General features: G+C 39.4%; 15 protein-coding genes and 1 non-coding gene across 16 annotated transcripts; 7 read left to right on the top strand and 9 right to left on the bottom strand. All coding sequences in view use genetic code 12, as the record gives it.

The window, feature by feature from the left end:
* Positions 1–2: 2 nt before the first annotated feature.
* Positions 3–914, bottom strand: CAALFM_C210810WA (uncharacterized protein; the record flags this gene model as incomplete). Its single annotated transcript, XM_712073.1, has 1 exon — positions 3–914. The coding sequence occupies one exon, from the start codon at positions 912–914 to the stop codon at positions 3–5; it is 912 nt and encodes a 303-aa protein (XP_717166.1).
* Positions 915–1079: 165 nt separating this feature from the next.
* On the bottom strand, positions 1080–1170 carry CAALFM_C210800WA. Its single transcript, XR_002086392.1, has one exon. It is a non-coding gene; the product is annotated as an uncharacterized ncRNA (small nucleolar RNA).
* Positions 1171–1332: 162 nt separating this feature from the next.
* CAALFM_C210790CA (N-acetylglucosaminyldiphosphodolichol N-acetylglucosaminyltransferase anchoring subunit) lies at positions 1333–1992 on the top strand (the record flags this gene model as incomplete). The annotated part of the gene is made up of 1 exon (XM_712072.1): positions 1333–1992. The coding sequence occupies one exon, from the start codon at positions 1333–1335 to the stop codon at positions 1990–1992; it is 660 nt and encodes a 219-aa protein (XP_717165.1).
* A 63-nt stretch (positions 1993–2055) lies between these two features.
* Positions 2056–3669, top strand: PSO2 (Pso2p; the record flags this gene model as incomplete). Its single annotated transcript, XM_712071.1, has 1 exon — positions 2056–3669. One exon carries the CDS (start codon positions 2056–2058, stop codon positions 3667–3669), a length of 1614 nt encoding a protein of 537 aa, XP_717164.1.
* RPC11 (DNA-directed RNA polymerase III core subunit) lies at positions 3666–4001 on the bottom strand (the record flags this gene model as incomplete). The annotated part of the gene is made up of 1 exon (XM_712069.1): positions 3666–4001. The coding sequence occupies one exon, from the start codon at positions 3999–4001 to the stop codon at positions 3666–3668; it is 336 nt and encodes a 111-aa protein (XP_717162.1).
* Positions 4002–4118: 117 nt separating this feature from the next.
* Positions 4119–6185, top strand: CAALFM_C210760CA (origin recognition complex subunit 2; the record flags this gene model as incomplete). Its single annotated transcript, XM_712068.1, has 1 exon — positions 4119–6185. One exon carries the CDS (start codon positions 4119–4121, stop codon positions 6183–6185), a length of 2067 nt encoding a protein of 688 aa, XP_717161.1.
* Positions 6186–6328: 143 nt separating this feature from the next.
* AKL1 (serine/threonine protein kinase) lies at positions 6329–8533 on the top strand (the record flags this gene model as incomplete). The annotated part of the gene is made up of 1 exon (XM_712067.1): positions 6329–8533. One exon carries the CDS (start codon positions 6329–6331, stop codon positions 8531–8533), a length of 2205 nt encoding a protein of 734 aa, XP_717160.1.
* A 149-nt stretch (positions 8534–8682) lies between these two features.
* CAALFM_C210740CA (tetratricopeptide repeat-containing protein) lies at positions 8683–11433 on the top strand (the record flags this gene model as incomplete). Its single annotated transcript, XM_712066.1, has 1 exon — positions 8683–11433. The coding sequence occupies one exon, from the start codon at positions 8683–8685 to the stop codon at positions 11431–11433; it is 2751 nt and encodes a 916-aa protein (XP_717159.1).
* On the bottom strand, positions 11430–12404 carry CAALFM_C210730WA (uncharacterized protein; the record flags this gene model as incomplete). The annotated part of the gene is made up of 1 exon (XM_712063.1): positions 11430–12404. One exon carries the CDS (start codon positions 12402–12404, stop codon positions 11430–11432), a length of 975 nt encoding a protein of 324 aa, XP_717156.1.
* A 290-nt stretch (positions 12405–12694) lies between these two features.
* CAALFM_C210720CA (uncharacterized protein) lies at positions 12695–13801 on the top strand (the record flags this gene model as incomplete). Its single annotated transcript, XM_712062.1, has 1 exon — positions 12695–13801. The coding sequence occupies one exon, from the start codon at positions 12695–12697 to the stop codon at positions 13799–13801; it is 1107 nt and encodes a 368-aa protein (XP_717155.1).
* A 121-nt stretch (positions 13802–13922) lies between these two features.
* On the bottom strand, positions 13923–14387 carry TIF11 (Tif11p; the record flags this gene model as incomplete). The annotated part of the gene is made up of 1 exon (XM_712061.1): positions 13923–14387. The coding sequence occupies one exon, from the start codon at positions 14385–14387 to the stop codon at positions 13923–13925; it is 465 nt and encodes a 154-aa protein (XP_717154.1).
* Positions 14388–14579: 192 nt separating this feature from the next.
* Positions 14580–15452, top strand: CAALFM_C210700CA (uncharacterized protein; the record flags this gene model as incomplete). Its single annotated transcript, XM_712060.1, has 1 exon — positions 14580–15452. One exon carries the CDS (start codon positions 14580–14582, stop codon positions 15450–15452), a length of 873 nt encoding a protein of 290 aa, XP_717153.1.
* On the bottom strand, positions 15449–18534 carry TPS3 (trehalose 6-phosphate synthase/phosphatase complex subunit; the record flags this gene model as incomplete). The annotated part of the gene is made up of 2 exons (XM_019475276.1): positions 15449–18449; positions 18512–18534. 2 exons carry the CDS (start codon positions 18532–18534, stop codon positions 15449–15451), a joined length of 3024 nt encoding a protein of 1007 aa, XP_019330821.1.
* Positions 18535–18818: 284 nt separating this feature from the next.
* Positions 18819–20030, bottom strand: CAALFM_C210680WA (uncharacterized protein; the record flags this gene model as incomplete). The annotated part of the gene is made up of 1 exon (XM_712056.1): positions 18819–20030. One exon carries the CDS (start codon positions 20028–20030, stop codon positions 18819–18821), a length of 1212 nt encoding a protein of 403 aa, XP_717149.1.
* A 159-nt stretch (positions 20031–20189) lies between these two features.
* On the bottom strand, positions 20190–21209 carry CAALFM_C210670WA (ubiquitin domain-containing protein DSK2; the record flags this gene model as incomplete). The annotated part of the gene is made up of 1 exon (XM_712055.1): positions 20190–21209. The coding sequence occupies one exon, from the start codon at positions 21207–21209 to the stop codon at positions 20190–20192; it is 1020 nt and encodes a 339-aa protein (XP_717148.1).
* Positions 21210–21394: 185 nt separating this feature from the next.
* Positions 21395–22744, bottom strand: ASH1 (DNA-binding transcription repressor; the record flags this gene model as incomplete). Its single annotated transcript, XM_712053.1, has 1 exon — positions 21395–22744. One exon carries the CDS (start codon positions 22742–22744, stop codon positions 21395–21397), a length of 1350 nt encoding a protein of 449 aa, XP_717146.1.
* Between the last annotated feature and the right edge of the window lie 99 nt (positions 22745–22843).

The following is a 22843-nucleotide window of genomic DNA, read 5'->3' as shown; positions in this document are numbered from 1 at the left end:
ATCTACTCTTCATAGTCTTCCAGTAAAGCTTTATATACGTTAGGTTTAGTTTTCACCACCACCCCAACCTTGCTCTTACTTGCCAACTGTTTCATCACTTTTGTGACTACAGTATTCAACTTTCTTTGGTCTGCTGCAGTTCGGGGTAATGGCTTTTGTTTCCCAAAACAAACTCTCATCGGCGTGTTCTCTAAAATTAATAGTCCAGCAATACTTTTATTTTTATTCAATCCATTTTCAGCGATCGACTTGGCAAACCCCACTGCTGAACTCACCTTTTCAAACCGTATAAACCCACACCCACTTACACTGCTAAAAACAACCGACTCTACTTTCCCATACTGTTCCGCATATCTCGAAAAAATGGCCTGCGGGAAATCCGACAGAAACCCAAATACAAAAAACGTTGTCATATCCGGATACTTCTGAACATCAAGCAGATTCCCAAACGGAAGTTTCTTTGCTAGCTTGGCCACATCTATAGCAACCTCTGTTTTCTTCTCCTCGGGCTTATTTAGTTTCTCAGCTAGTTTCGACAATATATCATTGGATCTTTCTTGTTGCTCTTTGAATTTAGTCTCCAATTTATCGGCCATAATGGCTTTCACTTCACGGTTTGTCGGGTTGGCAGATTTTGTTAATGGTTCAAGACCAGCCATCTCCAAAGCAGTATCTCTTAGGTCTGTAGGAATGCCATAAGTAATGTCTAGCAAGCAGGATTGACAGCAGTGTCTGGCTCTAGCACATGTGATGCATATTATGGTTTTGTTTCCTTGTTTTCTATTCCCCCATCGATAAATTGTATACGGCCGGGTACACTGGCGACACTCATCTCCATTGACCTGTTTGATCATCTTGATTCGTGACTCATCGCCCAAGCATTTAGCGCATATTGAAAATATATCTGTACTCATGTAGAGGAAGAAGAGTTATAGAAGTGAAAAATTTTTTGAGATGACTATCCCGTTTTCTACAGTAAAATTTTTTTTCTCTTAAAAATGACTTATATTTAATATACACTTGCAAAACTGTTAGTATAACGCTACTCAAAGAAACTAGTTGCTATCATTCATCTCTTAAATCAGTGTTAAAAAGCTCTGAAATTATTTTTATCCACATGGTATTTCAGGTGAAGAAATTCGTTGTTGTAAATAATCATTCATCATTTAAGAAAGTATAATGCAAAATCTAGGCTCTGAACATACTCTAAAGATGTGTTGTGTTGAAAAGAAGAAAAGATATCAAAATGAAAAAAAATTTTTCTCTCTTTTATATTCTCGTCAATAAAATCGCTCACTCGAAAACCCTAAAAAAAAGCAGACAACCCTACTCATGGATATCGAAACTGCCGCTTGCTTTTCAATAGCATTTATAGCCACACCGATCCTCATAGTATTGGTAAGATTGCTATTCATTCTTCCATCATTAAGACTTCCAACCTCCGTAAAGAAAAAGAAAAAGCTCATTCAGGAATGCCAACTTTCAATCTTGCTTGGTTCAGGTGGCCATACTGGGGAGATGATGAGAATTATATCTAAACTTGACATGGGAAAAGTTTCTCGTACATGGATATACACTTCGGGCGACAATGCGTCCTTAGCAAAGGCACAGGATTATGAAAGGAAATCGGGTACATCCCTGCAGTACATACCAATCCCAAGAGCACGGACAGTGGGCCAATCATATATACTGAGCATTCCAACCACCATATACTCATTCTTGTTTTCTGCAATTGCGATGCTCAAACACAGACCAGCAGTGATACTTTTGAACGGCCCAGGTACTTGTGTTCCCGTGGCATACATTTTGTTTCTCTATAAACTCCTTGGATTATGCAATACAAAGATAATTTATATTGAAAGTTTAGCTAGAGTGAACAAGTTGAGTCTCAGTGGATTACTATTATTACCGATCAGCGATCGATTTATTGTCCAGTGGGAAAGTTTATATCAACAGTATAGCCGTGTCGAGTATTATGGTATATTGATATAGAGGAAAAAAAAAAAGTACCAAACATTCTCATGTAAAAAATCATCTCTATTTTTTCTCTATACCATGCAACTGGGTAACACATTTCAAGGGGAGATACACGAGTTTCCTGGTGTTGTGGTTGATAAATTTAGTGGAACTGCGGAAGTATACTTGCTCACACATTGTCACCAAGATCATTTGCAAGGACTACTAAATAGTTCATTTTGTGGTCGAGTATACTGTTCGGCATTAACTAAAAGTACTCTAGAGTTGGACACGAGGTATACCCGTGTGTCTAGATTCTTCAAAGCCAAAGAGTACAATGAAACATTTACAGTTGACATTTTGCTTGGAAAAGTTTCGATTACCATGATCCCGTCCTATCATTGTCCGGGGTCCGCGATGTTTTTACTCGAAAGTTTTTGCAAAAATGTATTGATTACTGGTGATGTCAGAGCAGAGTCATGGTGGACTCTTTCGTTGATCAAGAACCCACACTTGTTTCCATATATCACAGGACTCAAAACACTTGATCAAATATATCTTGATACCACATTTTCTTACCGAGGCGAACCATACATTTACATCATGCCCAATAGCGAAGGTATATTTGCAGCAATAGAGTTGTTAAAGCTATACCCATTTGACAGCGATCTATCTTTCTCTTTTGTGGATACAGTCTCGGGATCCGAAGAAGCTTGGTTCCAGATAGTTCGCCACTTTAATGGGACCTTAGTGTCACATGGTATCCTACAGAAACGGCTTGATCTTTGCGGCATGGATTTGGTGGACGGAAAAACTCCAACATTTAAAGTTGGCAATGTACCGGATACAACACCAATAACAATCGCAATCAAACAAATAATCAACTTGAATGCCATAGAATACGCCAGCCAGTTTCTTCCCAGAAACATTTGTGATGTCGACTTTTCTAGTGCTACAAGCTTAGTGACCACCAAAAAAGGCCACCACATATATCTGTTAGACGGTAGAAAGTGGCTACTTCCTAAGGGTGGGTCAGAACTACTACCAACTTGCATCCCATTAATGTTTTCAAGACATTCGTCCTACCAGGAGTCCAGAAACTTGGTTGCATTGTTTAGCCCCAAACTGGTGTATCCTTGTACGGAATCGAAAGTGTCTTGGCTAAATGGGTTTACAGTAGCAAGAGTTTTTGGCGATGTATGTACCAGTGACGATCATCGCTTTGATATTGACAGATTCCAGAAATATGGGTACCCTTTACCGGAGGTGATCAATAGAGAAGTGGCGTTCATAAGCAAATGGTCTCTTTCACAACCCGAAACATCCAAAAGCGTTGTTGAAAAACCTTTCCGAGGACAACTACAACCGCTTCACTGTAAAAGACCCCACGAGTCCCACTTCGATAACTTTTCGTTGCCATATTTGATCGCTCAAAGAGATCGAGAGTCATTGAAACAAGCTGTTGAGTATCACCAGAATTTACACGATTATGCAAAATTCGATCACGGATCATCAAGTAGCTATGGATCAGTATCGAGTTCAAAAGAGTCTATGTATTTTTCCGAAACCGAACTATTAACCAATCACGATTCACCGTTGAGTACCAAGACGCCAGACACTAACAAAATCGCTGAAATTGCCAAAACATTAACAAATGACAGACGCAACTGGACGAAATTCCATCTTAAATGTATAGGTAGTAATGCCAACTAATTTTCTTTCCATCTATGCCCACATTTGACACATTTGTAGAACGTAGTCATTGGTTCATCGGCTGACCGAATTTGCAACTGGAAAAAGTAAGCCTTATCACCACCACAGGAGTCTATCGGACACTGAGCTGCAGTTTGATCGACATTATCCCAGGTACCTTCTCCACCAAGCACATCATCAACTTCTTTTCTATTCAACTTTTTCCTATCATACATCTGTAGACCATTTATCTTGAACTCATAGGGACACGTAGAGCAATAAAATCGATTAAGACCATCATCTCCAGCGGATATAAGTAGCATATTTGAGCAGTTCGGGCAGAATGTAAGCATGGCTGGGGTTTGTTGGTAGTGGCATCTCAAAGTTATTTTTTTTTTTCTTCTTCGAGGTTAACTGAAAAGCTCACTATCAGAAAAATCAACAAACCCACCTTCAACTTCTTCAACCAGATGTCACACTCAAATGCTCTACCAAATAGTCCATTCCGGTCACCTAAAAAACAACGTATGGAGGTCATAGGACCACTCAATGCGTCTCGTTTTTCCTTTTCGCCGGTAAAGACACCTCCTCATGGGAGAGCTGGTCTATCATCTCCAGAGAAAAGATTAGTCAAAGACCTTGACAAGTCGGCGAGAAAAAGAGCCAACAATAGCTTATATAACCGATTAATGGATGAGTATCTGGACACAGATGATTATTTGGATGAACAAGATAGGATATTGGCCGACAGAATTATCAAACAGTCGAGGGGAGAACCCGACGAAGTCAATTATGGCAGCGACGTGGAATTGGAAATTGATCTAACTCAGCAGAGACGAACCCGAAGAAGAGAAAAGAAAGTTGTTTACTCGAGCGATAGTAGCAACGAATATGAGGATACAGGAATGCCAGAAGAATCTTCAAGCGAGGAAGAAGAGGCAGATGATGATGATGGCAATGTGGAGTTTGTTTATGGACCACCCAAAGAAAGAAAAACGTCGTTATCAAGCTCACCACCCACAGTCAAGCCTACTGTGCGCCGAACCAAGCGAGGTAGACCAAGCAAGAGTGAGCTTGTTCTGGGTCAAATCAAAAGTATATTCCATCAAGATGACGTGTTGTTCAGTACAGATAGAAAAACGTTCACACCGACTAAACCAACCGCAGCGAAAAAACCAGTCAGCAATTATTTGACATCTATTTTTGATCAAAATTTCGATAGAAGCAAGGTGCCAAGTCTAAGTGGAATTCCCAAATCAACCAACACGCATGAAGAGAAGAAAACGTTTGTGCCGCTTCCTATTCCCACCCTCGATGCTGACGGAAATATCACTGACAAGGAGTACATCTCCAAATACTTTGATGGAGTTGACCCTGCAAAGTTCAAAGAAGGCAGGTTTGTGGACGAAAAAGTATTTTACTTAGAAGGGCCAGAAGGATACTTTGAACAGCAAACTACCAGAGTTAAACAAAGTGGCAACTCTTTAACAGCATTGGCACCCCAGATTGAGTACAAAGATTTTGCCAGGTTAGTAAAGTTGGGCGACAACCTCAGTTTCCAACGCAAACGCCACCTTTTCGAATTGCACAAGTATATCTATCACCAGTGGTGTTTTGAAATGTCACAAGGGTTCAATTTGAATTTCTACGGAGTCGGATCCAAAATCGATCTACTCCGAGATTTTGCCACAAACTATTTTGGCATCTGGTGGGAAAATGTGGTACACGCCGATTTGCCAAAGGTTTTGGTGGTTAACGGTTTTAACCCTAGCATCAATATCAAAAAACTAATTCTCGAAATCGCTTCCATCCTTTTGCCAAACGAACTGTACCCAAAACATATAGCTGGAACGGTTCCCTTTGTGGTTGATTATCTAAACAACCATAGACTGCCCTGTGGAAGTATCGGTTTCCATAAACCCAAAATCTTGTTGATTATTCACAATCTTGATGGGGAAGTTTTTAGAGTAGACAAGACACAGACGCTTTTGTCGCAATTAATGACACTACCAGAAGTATGGGCCATGTCATCTACCGACCACATCAATGCATCATTGTTATGGGACCTGTCCAAAGTTAAAAACTTGAATTTCATCTGGCATAATCTCACAACATATGCCACTTACCAACGAGAAACATCTTTCCGAGACGTGATAAGTTTAGGCAAATCCAAAAAATTTGTGGGTGGCCTTGGTGCCAAGTATGTCTTGCGCTCGCTTACCGACAATCACCGAAACCTCTACCGCGAGCTATTGATTGCACAATTGGATAAAATGGAGAAAGCTGTCCCATCTGCTTCTGGAAGAGTGGGTTTGAAAGGTAATGCCAAGGTTGCTGTTGACCTAAAAAGCCTATACAATACATGTTTGGACGAGTTCATTACTTCCAACGAGATGAACTTTAGAACATTCTTAAAAGAGTATGTTGAGCATAAAATGTGTCAGCTAGTAAAAGATCCTTCAGGAGTTGAGAAGGTATTCATTCCGTTCACATACGAAGAGATACAAAACATATATAAGCAAGAATTTGATGTATAGTATTTAGTTAACAACCCTGAATAGGCGCACTGACATCTTTTTTTTCTGTTTGTTGTCCCCTTCAAATCTCGTTTCTCTATTTTTTTTTTTTGCTCAACTAATTTACATTTTCTCCAGCAACGCCACCACTACCACCACTACCAATGGGTCATCTTCCAAAACTTCCAGAGGGCACAGTTCTCCAGGTTGGAAAACACAAGGTTACTGTTGTCAAATACCTTTCCGAAGGTGGGTTTGCCCATATTTACAAAGTTACAATAGACCCATTAGAGAACGAGTCCGACATTGCATGTTTGAAACGAGTGATTGTGCCAGATAAGAATGGATTGAATGAGTTGCGCAAAGAAGTTGATGTTATGAAGACATTGCGCCATAGCAGAAACATTGTAAAGTATTATGACTCACATGCTGAACGATTAGAAAATGGCACCTATCAGGTATTGGTGTTGATGGAATTGTGCCCCAACGGTTCATTACTAGACTATATGAATAAACATATCAAAACAAAACTAACAGAGCCACAGATCCTCAAAATCATGTTGGATATATGTCAAGGGATATATGAAATGCATAAATTGAAATTAGTGCACCGCGATATCAAAATTGAAAATGTATTGATCGACTCTAAGAATCAGTTTCAGTTGTGTGATTTCGGGTCCACAGCGATTCCGACCATGCCTCCACAAGACCAACAACAGTTTAATTATCTCAGCCATGATATCCTTTACCACACCACCCCTCAGTACCGGTCTCCAGAAATGGTGGATTTATACCGAGGAATACCAATAGACGAGAAAGCAGATATTTGGGCTTTAGGGTGTTTTCTCTACAAATTGTGCTACTACACCACCCCATTTGAAGCCAATGGGGATATTGCTATATTACATGCCTCGTTTCAGTTTCCGCCATACCCCGAGTATTCAGGAGACCTTAAGAATTTAATTATCATCATGCTTCAAGAAAATCCATTATTTCGTCCCAACATCGTCCAAGTTTTGATTTTGGTGTGTAAATTGATGAGTATTGACTTTGCAAAACTAAAACTAAAAGATTTTTACAATGCTGGGCCTTACAATTTCCAGGCATTGCACGAATATCAAGTCCATAAGCAGAATGAGTTATTGCGCCAAAAGCAATTATATTATCAACAACATGCACTTGCAAACTCTGAAGCTGGACTCACCAAAGAGCCACCAGTGGCTGCTGGAGATTCCCTTCCAGCAGATGGAAAAGAGTTAGCCTCTACAGAATCTCAACCTGAACACCATGCCAAACCCGCAGCCACTCCTTCTATAGACTCACAATTATCTCCAGAAATCAAATCAACCACGCTAGGTGTACCTTCAACCCTCACCTCCGGATCATCGCGCGAATCATTGGCAGGTTTCAGTCTGGAGGATGACTTGGCAGAAATAGAAGGCTTAGAAGATGCCGAGCAAAGATATCCCTCGTTAGAAGAGATTGAGGTCCCCATACAAAAGAGCACGGAACCGCTGCGACTGACCAGTATCAAGACATCTCATTCTGATGCGGTCTCAACCAAGGGAATTGATGTACACGCAGTAGACGCGGATCAGTTGCCCAAACCTAGTAAAGAAGCAGAAAAATTGGCTGATGTTATTTTTTCTACCACCGAAAGTCCAGCAACGGAAAAAGGAGATACCGATGCTGACTTTTATGATTTGCTGCAACGAGTCGAGCACTTGCATGTCGATACAGACCCAGTTGGAAGTGCCAAGAACCCATTTCCTTATGCCAAGTCACTGGCTGCAGCTAAAGAGGACGGCAATTATGAGCAACCTGAAACACACAAAAAGAATAATCCTTGGGGCAATTATAACTCGACACTGGATAATTTTGCATTTAGTCTACCACCGGCTTTGCCGGACATAAAACAGGTACCAGTATCAACCGAACCCGTTTTCCTTGAAAACCCTAAATTAGCAAAACCTGAATGTAACTTGATAGATTTGGAGGTTGGGTTGGAATCCTCTAGTGCATCACCATCGCTCAGATACCTGAAATCCAATAACATCTCAGAAGTGTCTTTAATTGATATGGATGATTCCCAATTAAAAACAGGTGAAACCAAAGTTGCGGCAAATTCAGCATTTAAAAAAAGAGTTGGCTCTAGTACACACAATCCATCACAGTTTAGTTTACAGGAAGAGGTTATTGACTTTGCTTCAGATGATGAAAACCCTGACAATGGATCACATATGAGCAGGCTCAAGATTAGAAGCTCATTAAAAAAGCCTAGCAAGGGCCGTAGGTCAGGAGAACATAAGAGAACAGAAAGTAGTAGTACCGACTCTAAAAAGCGGCTATCGTTTTTCGGTGGTAATTAATAAATAGTCATTTATAAGAATTTGTACCTGGTTTTTTTTTTTTGCATAAATATAGAATATTGTGATTTAGTAAGAGATGAGTTTAGTAAGCAAAAAAAAAAAAAATTCCAAAAAAAAAAAGAACCAACGATGGCGTACTTACACCAGACATGGATTGTTTGAAGAAATATTTATCGCAACTATTATTACTAGTTCCTCCAGGGACTTTTGAAGTTGGATCCAATGAAAGAGTCGGATACTCAATTCTTAGTATTTTAGAGGGGAAATCAGAACATTTATTTGAAGTGAGTGATTTCAAAGAAATATTGCATTTGCCTCAATTACAGAATATTTTACAGAAATACTCATCGAACAACTTAATTGATGTCTTAAACGAATATGTTGACCAGTTGATAGCTTTACTGGATAAGTACTTTGGCAAAGATAGTGTCATCTGTTTGCAGATATTGGGTGTTGCATGTTTGCAGTCATTTGTCCAAGCAAATTTTACTGGTCCACCAGTTTCGAAAACAGCACAGTCTTTGTGGTTCCCAAATGAGAATACCGAAAACGTACAGGCTGAAGCTATTAAATTGCTTAGCATTGAAGGACAACAAGCGTACGACTTGATGCAAGAACCTCTCTTTTTAGTGATGTCAGAATTGATTTTCGAAAGATTGTTACAAACACCTCCTCAATTATCCCTTTTCAGCAGAAGCGATCCAACCAAACTCTTGGATTTTGTTACCGAAGCCTCCAAAGTCCAAGACCCAATTACTGCTTCTCTTTGTTGGTGGAAAGTCAGAGGATTGCAAGTACATTTATCAGTAGTATCGGAACCACCGAGCATCATACTGTCGGTTTGTGGAATAATTCTCAACTCATCATTAGTGAATGCAATTGCACCACCAGACTTCCCCGAGTTGCAAAAACTAGTTCAGATTCAGTTTCTTTTGGAAGTTTCTAGAATTCATATTCATTCGTCAACAGAGCACGCTGCCGTCTCACCATTAATCCAGGCCAAAAAGTTGTCGGACTTCCAATTGCTACTTTCCGGAGCAAAGGCAAAAAGAACAAAGTTTCAGAATTTTTTCACATCAAACTTGATTGTGCTAGCAAAGAGTAGCCAAAACACTCTCTACGAAGTTGAAACTTCCACCCCAGAAAGTTGTCAGTTGGATTCTGATTTGTTATTAGAAAAACCACAATACGAATCTTTAGAGGATCTTGAGATTGAAATTGAACAAGACACTAAAAGAATAAGATATGATTCCTTTTTGTTACAACAAAATACCGCTGACGAAAAATTGCTTCCCTTAGCTATGAAACAGGAAGATATTCCAGCAGATTTGAAAGATCTTGACCCAAACAACCAGCCAGCCTTGAATAATCTCGATAACTTGCAGTTGTTGTTAAGACTAACCGTGTTGAAACAAACATCGCCAGCAAGCGATCCATTGGTAGAGGAGGAACTTTCTGCATTGGTGGGTCGTGTTTTATACGCAAGTGCAGGTAAAGTGAATTGGTCGATTTTTTCACGTGCCTTATGGGAACGGTCTTTGCTCGAAACAAACAAGTCTAGAACTATTGAAAGAGGTATACTCCAAATGACTTCTTTGATTGAAGAAATGGGAATTAAGATTAAAACCAGAATTATACCCGAATCGATGGAGGAGGACACCAGTGCCACTACAGCACTGAGATTGAGATTCATTCATTTGCTACCTCTTCTACCCCAATGGGCTATGGATGCCAAGCTTGCAGAAAAGTACATGTCTTTGGGAGTTTTACGATCGGCTATAGAGATTTACGAAAGATTGCACATGCTGTGTGAGGCGGCATTGTGCTATGCAGCAGTGGACAACGAAAGAGAAGCAGAGAATATTATACTACAACGTCTTGCAACCCATCCTGAGGACGCTAGAGCCATCTCGATTTTGGGTGATATCCGACAAGATCCTTCATTATGGGAGAAAGCATGGGAAGTTGGCCATTATGCAAAGGCAAAGGCATCTTTGTCACACTATTATTATTCGCCACCAAGAAAAGATATTGACTTAGCGATCAAGCACATGTTTGATTGTCTCACAGTCAACCCATTGAGCTATGAAAATTGGTATTTCTATGGATGTTGTGGTCTTGAATCGGGTCAATTTGAATTGGCCTCAGAAGCATTTACACGATGTGTTTCTCTTGACGATTCCAACTCCTATGCGTGGTCTAATTTGGCCAGTGCCCTTTTGAAATTGGACAAGACCAAACCTGCGTTCAATGCTTTGAAAAAAGCCATTAGAAGCGGTGGCGAAAGTCGCAAGTCTTGGAGAATTTATGAAAACTACGTTAATGTGGCTGCCAAGCTCCATGAATGGAATGATGTATTGCAAGGGTGTCGTGAATTGATTGAGATTAGAAAAAACGAAGGCGATACCGCCATTGACATTCCTGTTTTGGAAAAACTAGTTGAAATTCTTGTATCCGAAGAATTCCCTGGTGACGGAGAGAGATTGTCGCACTACCAACTGTCTTGTATTGATTTGGTTTGCAATGTGTTGCCAAAGGTAATAACTTCATCAGCGCGATGCTGGAGAATAGTTGCTAGAGTCGAATTGTGGAGAAAAAGACCATGGGCAGCATTGGAATGTCACGAAAAGGCATACAGAGTTATGGTGCATAACCCAGAGTTGGAATCCAGTGAAACTATTTGGAACGAGATTGTCGATGCTTGTGAAGATTTGGTGAGTGCGTTTGAATCACTCGGTGAGTTACCGGGGAAACATGGAGCTGGTGACTTGGTATGTAAAGACTGGAAGTACAAGGCCAGAACTACGGTGAGGTCATTAATGTCTAAAGGTAAAGATATGTGGGAAGACTCTCCTGGCTGGGAGAGACTACAAAACATGAAGAGAGATTTATCTAATTAATGCAAATCGCTAATAATACTAAAGCAATCAAACCCAAATGAGGCTATACGATCAGACTCCATCTTGGTAGCAGTTTCGTCGTTTTTGGTAAATTTGAGGACCAACGTAATAATCAAGTTTACTGATTGACTAGCAGTGTTTCCATTCCATTTTAGTAAATAGCAAAGTGTATACAAAATTGCTTTACTGTTTCTGCATTCATACCAAAACAATACTAAAATCCAATTCTCTAACAATCCAAACACAAACAAGTAGACGTGCTGATAGGGTAAAACCCTTTTTGTCATTTCAAAATCGAAAACACCTAGCAAGCTTAAGATGGAATGCAACACCAACAATGCTACTTTTGATATGCCTTGCTTTGATTCTAAAAATAACTCTGCAATGACCAACATGCACATACTATCCATCTGGAGAAATCTGGTTATAGGCACATTCAATACATATTTGGCATTTGGAAGCCAGTTACGCTTCAAGGTATACTGTTTGATCTGGTGGGCAGACATAACGGAAAATCGCAAAACCGAGGAAATGATTATAACTACCAACGCATCCTTTGATTTGCTATTTGCATTGTGTTTTAGAAACGCCCATATCATACCTGTAGTAATAGTGATAATATTGCAACTAAACCAGAAATCGTAAAGGGCTCCTTCATTTTTGTACAAACTAAAAATAATTTTGGTGGTTTCCTTTTGGATGTTTCTAATCCTGATTCTTGACAATAAAAACAATAACCCAGTAAAATACGTATAATAGAATTGAAGGAACGATATCAAATAGGATACTTCTGGTATAATTGTGATAATGTACTTCATAAGCGTGTGAAACGATATCATCATTGTCAGAGTTGCAAAAAAAAAATAAAGTGTTTGTGTAAGCCCAATTTTTGCCAACAGAAATATTGACGTAATAGTTGGTATGCCAATACATTTGTGGAAGGGCCCTACACGCCCACATAGACTGGACATCTACATAGTGACCTATAAAAATCGTTGACCCAGTTGTACCGCATAAACCCGTTCATCAAACTAGGCTGTGTTGAAACAGCTTTGTGTTTCGTGTTCAAATGTTCAAAAAAAGTTTTTGTTTCAACAAAAAAATAGTGTTATTGTTTTCATTCTGTTACCAATTTGATTTGTTCGTTGGTATTTTTTCTTTCAAGGTTTCCCCTTTGATTAGCTTTGAATTTCACATTCTTCTCTATTTGCTTGAATCTCATTATTGGACATTCATCATTTTTTAAGTTTCATATTCAATCATGGAAGATAAATATATAGGCCTTGCATTGGCCATGTCGTCATCATTGGCAATTGGTACTTCGTTCATTATCACCAAGAAAGGTTTGATGGACGCATCAGCACGAACTGGTGGCACAGATGGTGTTCAGGCACTGGATTACCTTCAAAACCCAATTTGGTGGGGAGGTATGATCACCATGGCCATTGGAGAAATTGCTAATTTCGCTGCATACACATTTGCGCCTGCTATTTTGGTTACACCATTGGGGGCCTTATCTGTCATCATCGGTGCTGTTTTGGCAGCAATATTTTTAAAAGAAAGATTAGGAACCTTGGGTAAGATGGGTTGTGCTATTTGTCTAATGGGGTCGGTCATCATTATTTTGCATGCTCCACCGGATAAGGAAGTTCAAACTGTGGACGAGATTTTGGGATATGCTACTCAGCCAGGGTTTATGTTCTACTGTACAGTTGTTACACTTTACTCCTTATTTATGATCTACAAGATTGTGCCCAAATATGGAAATACAAATCCGATGATTTACTTATCAATCTGTTCTTCTGTCGGGTCTATTTCAGTTATGTCAATTAAAGCTTTTGGAATTGCTCTTAAATTGACTTTGGGTGGGAACAACCAGTTTACACACGTTTCAACATACTTGTTTTTGATTGTTGTTGCATTGTGCATTGTCACGCAAATGAATTATTTCAATAAGGCATTGGACCAGTTTGATACGTCAATTGTGAATCCATTATACTATGTCACATTCACCACTTTTACTTTGGCTGCTTCGTTTATATTGTTCAAAGGGTTCAACACATCGTCTGCAGTGGACATTATTTCATTGTTGATTGGTTTTCTAATTATTTTCAGTGGTGTCTACTTGTTAAACATCTCAAGATCCGAAAGTCCAATGGTCGATAGAGATAGAGAGATCTTTGGCGTGCACACCTCAAAAGACATGGCACCGCTAGATAATGGTGTTGGTGGATTTTCGACAGTAAGAAGATCTATGCAAATCAATAGAACTTCGGAATATGACAACGAAGAAAGTGTTGGATTGAGAAGATTTGATAGTTTTGAAATAGACAGCGGTGATGAAGATACAAGGAATTATAGACATTGATACAGAAAACATTTATTGTCTTCCTCTATCTATATATACCTACATGTAAAAGTAATGTACAATAAAAGTTATATGCAACTTTTTCTCTCTCTCTCTTCTCTCCTGACAAAACCATTTGCTTCTAAATATCGTCAATATCCAACTCTTCATCCTCTTCAGATTCATCTTCATCGGCTCCACCGAATTCGAAATTGACCTCTTCATCATCATCAGCACCAAAGGTATCAGTTTCATTAATCTTGGCATTTTCAGGCAATTCACCAACATTCTTCAATGTTCTGGCTTCATCAGAGTTGTACTTGTGGACAACATCACATTGGTCGTCCTGGAAATCTCTCAACGACACCAAAATAATATCACCTTGTCCCATCCACACCTTCTTTCTCAATTTTCCTCTAATGTGACCCATTCTTTTAATACCATCGAAACAACTTACTTCGATTCTACCATTACCTAACATTTTAGTGATTTGAGCATATTCTTGGCCCTCTTCTTTATAGATTAATTCTCTTTTTTGTCCACTGTTGACATTCTTTCCTCTTCTTCTATTTTTACCTCCTTTTCCTTTACCGGATGATTTACCCATTGTTGAATATAATGTGCTGTTAAATAAAAAAAAAAAGTGTCGTTAAGATAACTTGTCAAAAAAAAAAAAAAAAATGTGATGAAAGAGTTAAAAATTTTTTTCATTGCTTTTAAGGTCACGTGAGAGGTTGGGGATAGGTTAAAACGAGATCTCGAATTTTTTCTTGCCTTTCTTTAACTATCTTCATCAACCATGGATTCGTTCGATGCTGCTAACCAATTGCTACAAATGCTCCGTAGCTTGTCGCCACAACTACAACATTTAAGTAAAGCAGTGTATTTTGCATTAAAAAATTCCGACAAAGAAGATTACTTATTGCCAACAATATTAGATGTGATAAACGACAAACAATTGCCTACAAGCATTAAAGCAAATATACTACAATTTGTTGACTTGTTAATAAATGAATCACTTAGCCTGGATAAGTATAAACAAGCATATGTACAGGGCTTGAAAGATAATTTGCCCTTGATTATAACTCAAGTAACCGACAACAAATCCAATTTATACAGCACTTATTTGAGTTTATTTAATATATCTCAACACTTTAAAATGGATTGTCATGGGTTTGTTTCCCAATTTGACTCCAATATGTTAACGGATAAAGATATTGATTTGATAAAGAGGAATGAAGAGTTTACCAAATCCGACATTAACGACGACGAGCCGTTGGTGCGAGCATGGAAAATACTCTTGCAATGCAAACATGAATGTCAATTTGAAAGAGCTAAACTATTAGAGCATTCAGAATACATCGATGATATTGTTGATGAAGATCTGTTGTTCAGTATTCGAGAGAAATCAAACCCTTCAACGACTTTGTTGTCCAAACGTCAGATTCTTGTCCGCATGGAGGATGATAGAGAAGCACACAAACGGTCGAAAGAGAATTTCTGGGTAGTCAATCGAGACAAAGAAAAGGGCAACCACATCACCGAAGACGAGTTTGTTAATCATTACTGGAACAAGTTCCAGCCGTTAAACGACCAAGAAAACAAAGAATTTCTCAACTCGTTGCAAGAATTGAATGTGATTGTGGAAAATAGCTATAAAGACAAGTACTAACTATTTAATATACAAAGCAATTCATTAATACCTCTTACTCCGTATGTAGCAGCAGTCTTTGTTTCCTCGTTTGATGACGATATTAAGGTTACTGTCAAAGTATTACCGATATCCTTCTTCAAACTGTTCACATACTCGTAGTTTGCTTCATCAATAGAGGTGAGCCCCCCACTGTAAAGTACAGCAGCAACTTCATGGTCATTTGAAGGAATATCATCCTTCATGGGCTGCTGGAACTCGTTTATATGGGTCACGACATACTTTTGATCGAGATTGGAGTTGTGGCATGAAAGTACAAGTCGAATGGCTTTCAAACTGATTTGGTCCTTTTGCACAATCACCAGGTTTCTCACCAAAGTGGCATGTACTCCATTGTGCTCAAATAACGTGTTGATGTGCTGGATTGTTTCACCCATTGTATCCAAAGATCTCTCTCGATCTTCAGAAAAAGATTTCCCAGCATGGAAACGAACGGTTGCATCTAAAGCTTCACAAAATGATCCTGGCAACCTTTCCACTTTTGACTCAACAAGCTTAACAATTTCTGGCATCCAGCTGTTCAACTCGTCTTTGTCTGCTAATGATATCCAATTTTTGGCACCAATGAGTTTAACAAAATTACCATTTTCCGCAATAAGACCAATTTGAGGGTATCTCTTGAACATAATGTCCAAATCCGACCTTTGCAAATAAGACAATAAGTAAACAAAAGTGTCTTGAGATTCTACCAAGTCGGACAATAATCTCACGAGCCCCGAAGGATCAATCACGTTAACCTTGCCAGATGTAGAGCCAGCACTATTGCCTCTCGAATTTGAAACCGCTGAAGAAATCTCTAATGCAAGAATAATCAACCTCTTACCATTCACACTACACCAATCTTTGAATGCATTTTTTGTAAAAGGAACTAAGTTGCCACTCTTTTTATGATCGATCTTCCAAGAGTTCACAATTGAATTCAAGCAGCTGGTAACCCAATGTTTCGAATCATGCGTAAGAACAATTTGATTGCAGTTGTGCCAACGTAACTCTTTTTCACTAGTAGGCATTGTCAACAGGGTCTTGATGGTTTCCGAAAACTTTTTAATATCCCATGGGTTTATCAAAATTGCACCTTCTCCCTTACACAGTAACAAATTCGAAGATCCCGTGAATTCAGAAAGCATCAAGGGAGACTTTTTATCTTCAGTGGCAGTGATAAACTCATGACAGGTCAAGTTTAAGCCCTCTCTCATAGAACTAACCACAAAAACATCTGCCTCGCATAACAACGCCAAGTACTGATCAAAACCAATGTCTCGTTGCAATAAAACCACCGGCTGTGTAACCGAAATGTTCTCGGGCATCGAGTTGATTCTTGAAACAATCTTCATAATCTCCAGCTCGTAATCCGGATCTTGAGCTGACCCAATGCATATTTGAATTAATACTGTACTTTCAATGTATTCGGGGTTATCTGTCAAAAACATCTCGTAAGCCAAAAGTTTTTGCTTGATTCCTCTTAACTTGTCCAACTTGTCTCTGCTGACAATTAAATGCTGATCTTTCCATCTTTCCTTGATCAAGCTCCGCCATTCTGTGACTTGTTCTGTGTGGACATTTTCTCTCACGGAATAGGCATCTATACCAACGGGGATTGTGCTTGTCACGGTAAAGTTGCCCTGGTAATTGACTCCCAGTTCACTTGTATCGGCCAATAACAACCGATTACACGTTTGCAAAAAATGACGAACATATTCGTTGGTTTGGAATCCTATCGAGTTTGCGCCCAACATACCTTCCAACAACTGGTTTCTTTGAGCAAAACAACGGAAAACTTCTGAAGAAGGGAAAGACACATGCAAGAAAAACCCGATTTTTGCATTAGGCAACTTGTCGCGAACCATCTTGGGAACTAATAACAAGTGGTAGTCATGAATCCATACAGTTGTCTCTTCATCATTCACGTCGTTGTATGTTTCCACTATTTTATCTGCAATCAATTGGTTCATTAGCACATAGTGTCCCCACGAATGGTCTTCAAACGCTTTGGATTTAGGATCATCGGGAATCTGGTAATGTAATGTTGGCCACAAGATTTGTTTACAGAAAGACTTGTAATGCCCTTCAAACGTAACATCGTCTGGGAACACTGCTTCACAATCGTAGTCTGCCGACAATTTTTGCGATATTTCAGATTTAACTCGTAGCGACACATCGTCGCTTGGCATGGCAACAATACCCACCCATTTTGCTTTATCCATAATTCCTGAGTCTATTGAAACATTTACCGCCTTTGTTAAGGAGCCATTACCATTGTCAGGCGGAACAATCGTCCACGGGGCAACATCAAAAATGTTTTTTTCAGAAAGAAATTGTGATTCAACACCCGGTCTAGAGAACCCACCAAACGGGGCCAATCTGGATTTCCCATGCACCATATCGTGGAAATTTTGATCAAAATCATCTTCCAAACTCGAAGGCAAAATAACAGGGCTGCTATCAGCAGTACCATCCTCAGACAACAAAGAGGTGGCACTGCTGTTTCCATGAAAAGTGAATAACGCTTTACTAAATGAGCTGCGGCCCCGGTTCAAAGGAGGTGGTGCTAGTGGTTTCGCAACACGTGCCAAGTTGGGAGTCGAGTTTGCCAAGTTAACTTGTGATCTGCTAAATCCAGGAAGACCCATACCTTCGTTTGGCTTTTTGGAATCAACAACAGAACTTTCCATTTTGCTGATTTTTGATATTGGCTGGATAAACTGGTGTTCGGATTTGGCAGAGTTTCTTTTATTGTAAAAGAACCCTTCTGGGGTATCGGAACGTTCAAATTGCTTGTTATCTGGAATAGCAGCTGCGGGTCTAGGTTGCTTTGATAACGAAGGAAGAATAGACAATTGAGTCGATGATGCAGTTGTACTTGGTGTTGAAGTAGATTGAGCAGATGTTGCTGTATCCTGCGGAATGGATTGTACTTCCGCAGTATCAATCTCAAAATGAACTGTATATGGTAAGAATCTAGTCAAAGTGTTAGTAGAAATTCAATTTGAGGCATGTGCAACATAGACAAATTTACATACAACGATGCTATAATTACTGTCATTAGATCAATTGGTGTGGTTGAGAATCTGCTTCAAAAAAAAAAAAGGGAGGGAGGTTAAGTTTTATATTATTTTTTTTTCCTTTGGCTGTCCTTCTGGGTATTGCTCTGCTACTACTACTACCCCCTAGTTGTGATCACAATAAGCAACCTACAAAGCGTTGTCACGGAATTGTTTCTCGCAGTTACTTTTATTATTTACCAAAACTGGAAGCCCCTTGGGATCTGAACTATACAAATACAAAAAAAAATAATAATAACAGGGTTACCACGTGATGTCTAGTCCATCACGCAATAGTGTCCATATCATCCGACGACATGTCAGATACGTCTTCGGCAAACTTAGAGGGTGGGGGATCTTGCTGTAAGGCTTTCTCGTCCGAGTTTTGTACGACAACCAAATTCCGGCTTTCCCTCTCGTTGTCACTACCATCAAAGTTTAATTCTATATTGTCTTTTACTTCTTGCTCGAAGTCATTGTCACTCTCGCTTTCACTTTCCAATTGGTTTATTGTAGGAAAGCTAAATGATATAGACTCGTTTTGTTTCTGCAATTCTTGTTCACGTCTGGCGTTTTCTTCCATTTGACGTTTGATGTTTTGCTCTTTGAGTTTTTCTGCATTTCGTACCGACACAATCACACTCTTGAATCCGTCCGATAAGGCATCGGAAAAATATTGTTTGACTTCTGCTGTTGGCTTGAGTGTGGAGTATGGTGAATAGTACATTTCTGCTTTCATGAACATGTTCTCCTCTCTTGCTTTCCGCCTATTCTCTAAATCTCTGTCTCTTTTAATCAAAAGTCGTTTTCTCATTCTTGCATATTCAACAATATCAAATTTGAAATCTTCACTCTTCCCATTGGTAGTCGGTATTGGTACTTCTGTGGTTTCGTTGGCTGATGAGTCAGGACTCAACTCTACCAATTCTTGCTCGAATTTCTGTCTCCATTCAATATCATCATATTCAATCAATTTGTATAAAGAGTTTTCTGTCATTCTTGATTCTTCAACTAATTTCATTCGCAATTTCTTTAAATCTGTTAGTGTTTCCATGTACTCCGGGGTCGATTGGTAGGTATAGTCTGGAGGTAGATCGGGTAAATAAGACGGGATATAGTCTGGTTTGACATTTAATCTGGGTACTAGCTCTGTGATTGACGATTGGTCAAAGAATGGACGTGATTGTTCTTTGATTGGTTCTTCGACCAACTGGTCTAACAATGAGGCTAGTTGCTTTCGGTACGTAAACTTCTTGCTTAGTTCAATTTCCCTTATTAGCTCATTTATTGAAATATGTTTTAGTTTTAACAATAGTTTGATATCAGATAAAGATGGCTGTTGCCTTCTCTGTATCCGTGTATACTTTGAAAGATCCGCTGAAAGTTCATTGACAAATTGTAATGTGAGTTCTGTTAGTTGGTCAAGAAATTGCTCCGTAAAAGTATAGTTTCTTGTCTCAAGCAAGGTTCCCACTATCCTTTCAAGTACCGTATCCATAATGTTTTGGTGAAGAGAATTGAAAGAAACATTTCAACTCAGCATGTTTTTTTTTTTGGTTACTTTTTTTTTTGGTCAAGTAGACACTCAACTACACTCTTTTGTTTATTTCTTCTACAAACAACAACAACAACCCACAGTCCATAGATTCCTAGCAAACTAGTTACCGCCTAATAAATACTCAATTGCACCTTGAACACTACCACCAGTTCTTCTCAAAGCTTCTACATTTCTATCAAAATCGTAAAATCCCATATCGTTCAATTGTCTCAATTGGTTTTCGTATCTTTCTTCTGGTGGTCTGTTGTCAGCTGGAGCAGCAGCAGCAGCAGGTGCAGCACCTCCAAACAATGCCAGAGGGTTAATTGGCGGGATTCCATTAGGAAACAAATTGGCAAATGGGTTAGCAGGGGTTGCTGTAGTCTCCCCGCTATTGCTGCTTTCACCAGTAGTAGGGTTAGCACCTGGCGCAGGGAAGGCATTAGTTTGCTCCGCATTACCTCTTCCCATCTGCATCATACTTCTTAGCATTTCCGGGTTCGACATCATTTGTCTAAAGAATGGACTTTGTAACATTTGTCTGACCTCAGGACCCATAGCTCTCAATTGGGGATTTTGTTGGATCATAAAATCTAGCATTTGAGGGTCTGATAACATTGCTTGCATTTGTTGTTGGACAAGGGGATTCGACATCATCGAGTTCAATTGCTCAGGGTCCGGTATGTTGCTGTTCATGCCCCCATCTGGTCCAAACATAGATGCTGATGGCAATTGGGAATAGCCTGCATAACGTGCTCCAGTCAAGTCAGCTAGAGGGTTGAATGAACCTTGGCCCGCTGCTATGTTTGATGGAACTGAAGCATTAGCTGGAGTACTAGACAGTTGGTTAGCTGTTGACTGCTGTGGAGCTGCTGCAGTGGTAGCAGCACCAGTGGAAGTAGCAGCAGCAGCACTCTTAACCAAGTGTATAGTGTGTCCGTTTTGCACTTTGTAAGATGTAACAGTTTCGGTATCCTTCAACACCTTTCCTGAGTAAATCAATCTTTGACTACCAGCAGGTATGTCAGACTTTTCAGCGACCAACTCTTTTAACTGAGAAACAGTGATCAGCGGATCAAATGTGACTTCGTATTTTTTATCACCCGACGACTTGATTGTAATAGTGATTGATTCAGACATTGTTGATTATTCGGTATAGAGTATTAAGAGTTTACATCGACAACACTGATTTTTTTTTTTTGCCATTCGGAAAATGTTGAATAGGGGCGGCGCACGTAAAATTTAAAAAAGAAAATGTCGCACAGTGTATTAACAGATATCTAATCCTATATAAATGAAGCTTCCTTTACAATACTTTTCTAAACTCAAGATTTAGGAAGTACTTCAACTCTCCAGCCACATGCAATACAGCTATAACCCTCTATACCATCTTCAAAAGTCTCTTTTCCTTTGCTTTGCATGAGGGTCCATTCACCCTTGGCAGGTATTTTTTTACATTTGTCATTTAAGCATCTAGCCTTTGTCTTTTTATACCTCAACCCACATGAATTACACAATTGTCCTTGTTTAATAGACCAGGATGGTCTCCAGCATGGTGATTGGTCTGACCCACACGATATGCATACCCTTGGTGCGTGATGATGATGGTGTTTTGGTGGTGATTTCAATAAATCCGATCTAGATTTTTTAGCAGATGGAGGTGATATTGGAATGAATTTGTGTGTAGAAATAGGTGGCTGTGGTTGTTGATGATGTAGCGTTTGTGGTGGTGGAGTCTGTTGTTGTTGTTGTGAAGGTGGGTGGTAAAATGTTGGGGCTTGTGGTGTGGTGTAAGAAGAAGAAAAATGTGAAACCGGAGGTGCTGGAACAGGCAAAAGTCCTTGCACTGGCAAGTGTGGTGGTGGTGGTGGGTGTTGTTTTTGGTGCAGCTGTAATGGAGGTGGGGGGAGTTGGCGCTCTTTCAATTGTAATAATGACTCGGCGGCCAACTCTAGATATTCGGGATAGTTTTTAACATCGTTCAAGTATGTTTTATTCAAATATGTATAATTCGATTCGTAGGGAAAATTTATTTTCTTTCCATTTGCAATTGACAGTTGTTGGATTTTCGAACTTAGTTTGGAGTCAAAACTTGGTTTTGCATGGTCATTAAGGTAGTTGTATTGATTAAGGTGGAAATGCTTTGATTCTTTGGCAATTTTATCCAAAAGCCCGTACCTCCAATTTTCGTCATTGGGTTTGTATGTATCAAAATAATCTAATGAGACTGTTGGCACAATTGGCTTCAATTTCACTGGCTCTTTAGAAGTTATTGGTGGTAGATTTAATGCATCAGAAATACTTGGTAGTTTTATCTTTATGTTTTGGGGTGAGCTTATAGGTGATGTGACAGTCGCTATTGGTGATGACGATGGGGATAACGGACTGGAAAACTTTTTATTTGGAGAAAGCGATCTTGATCTTAAGTTGCTTGTTGGCTTAACCAAATTTGAAATTACCAACCTACTAGCTCTGGTGGGTGTAGCAGTTTCATATGGAGGAGATGGTGGTGCAGTTCTTGCTCTTTTAGTGCTGATATTCAAATCGTCGCTGTATGATCTCTTACAAGCAGCAACCCTTAAGGTTTTAGCTTCTTGGAATAACTCGAAACTTCGAGATCTAGTGTGTGAAGGGCCCATATGATGATTAAACATGGCTGACTGGACTAAACTCATATCGTTAATAGTATTACTGTGGTTATTTGGTAGCTTCGACAATGTTGACTACTTTTTTTTTTTAGGTTCTTCGGAGTTTGGTTGTAGGTTAAAGCGAAT

This window comes from Candida albicans, chromosome 2 (assembly GCF_000182965.3).
Source record: "Candida albicans SC5314 chromosome 2, complete sequence".
NCBI lineage: Eukaryota > Fungi > Ascomycota > Pichiomycetes > Serinales > Debaryomycetaceae > Candida > Candida albicans.
Note: the sequence above shows the minus strand (reverse complement) of the source record. Positions and strands in the feature narration are given on the sequence as shown.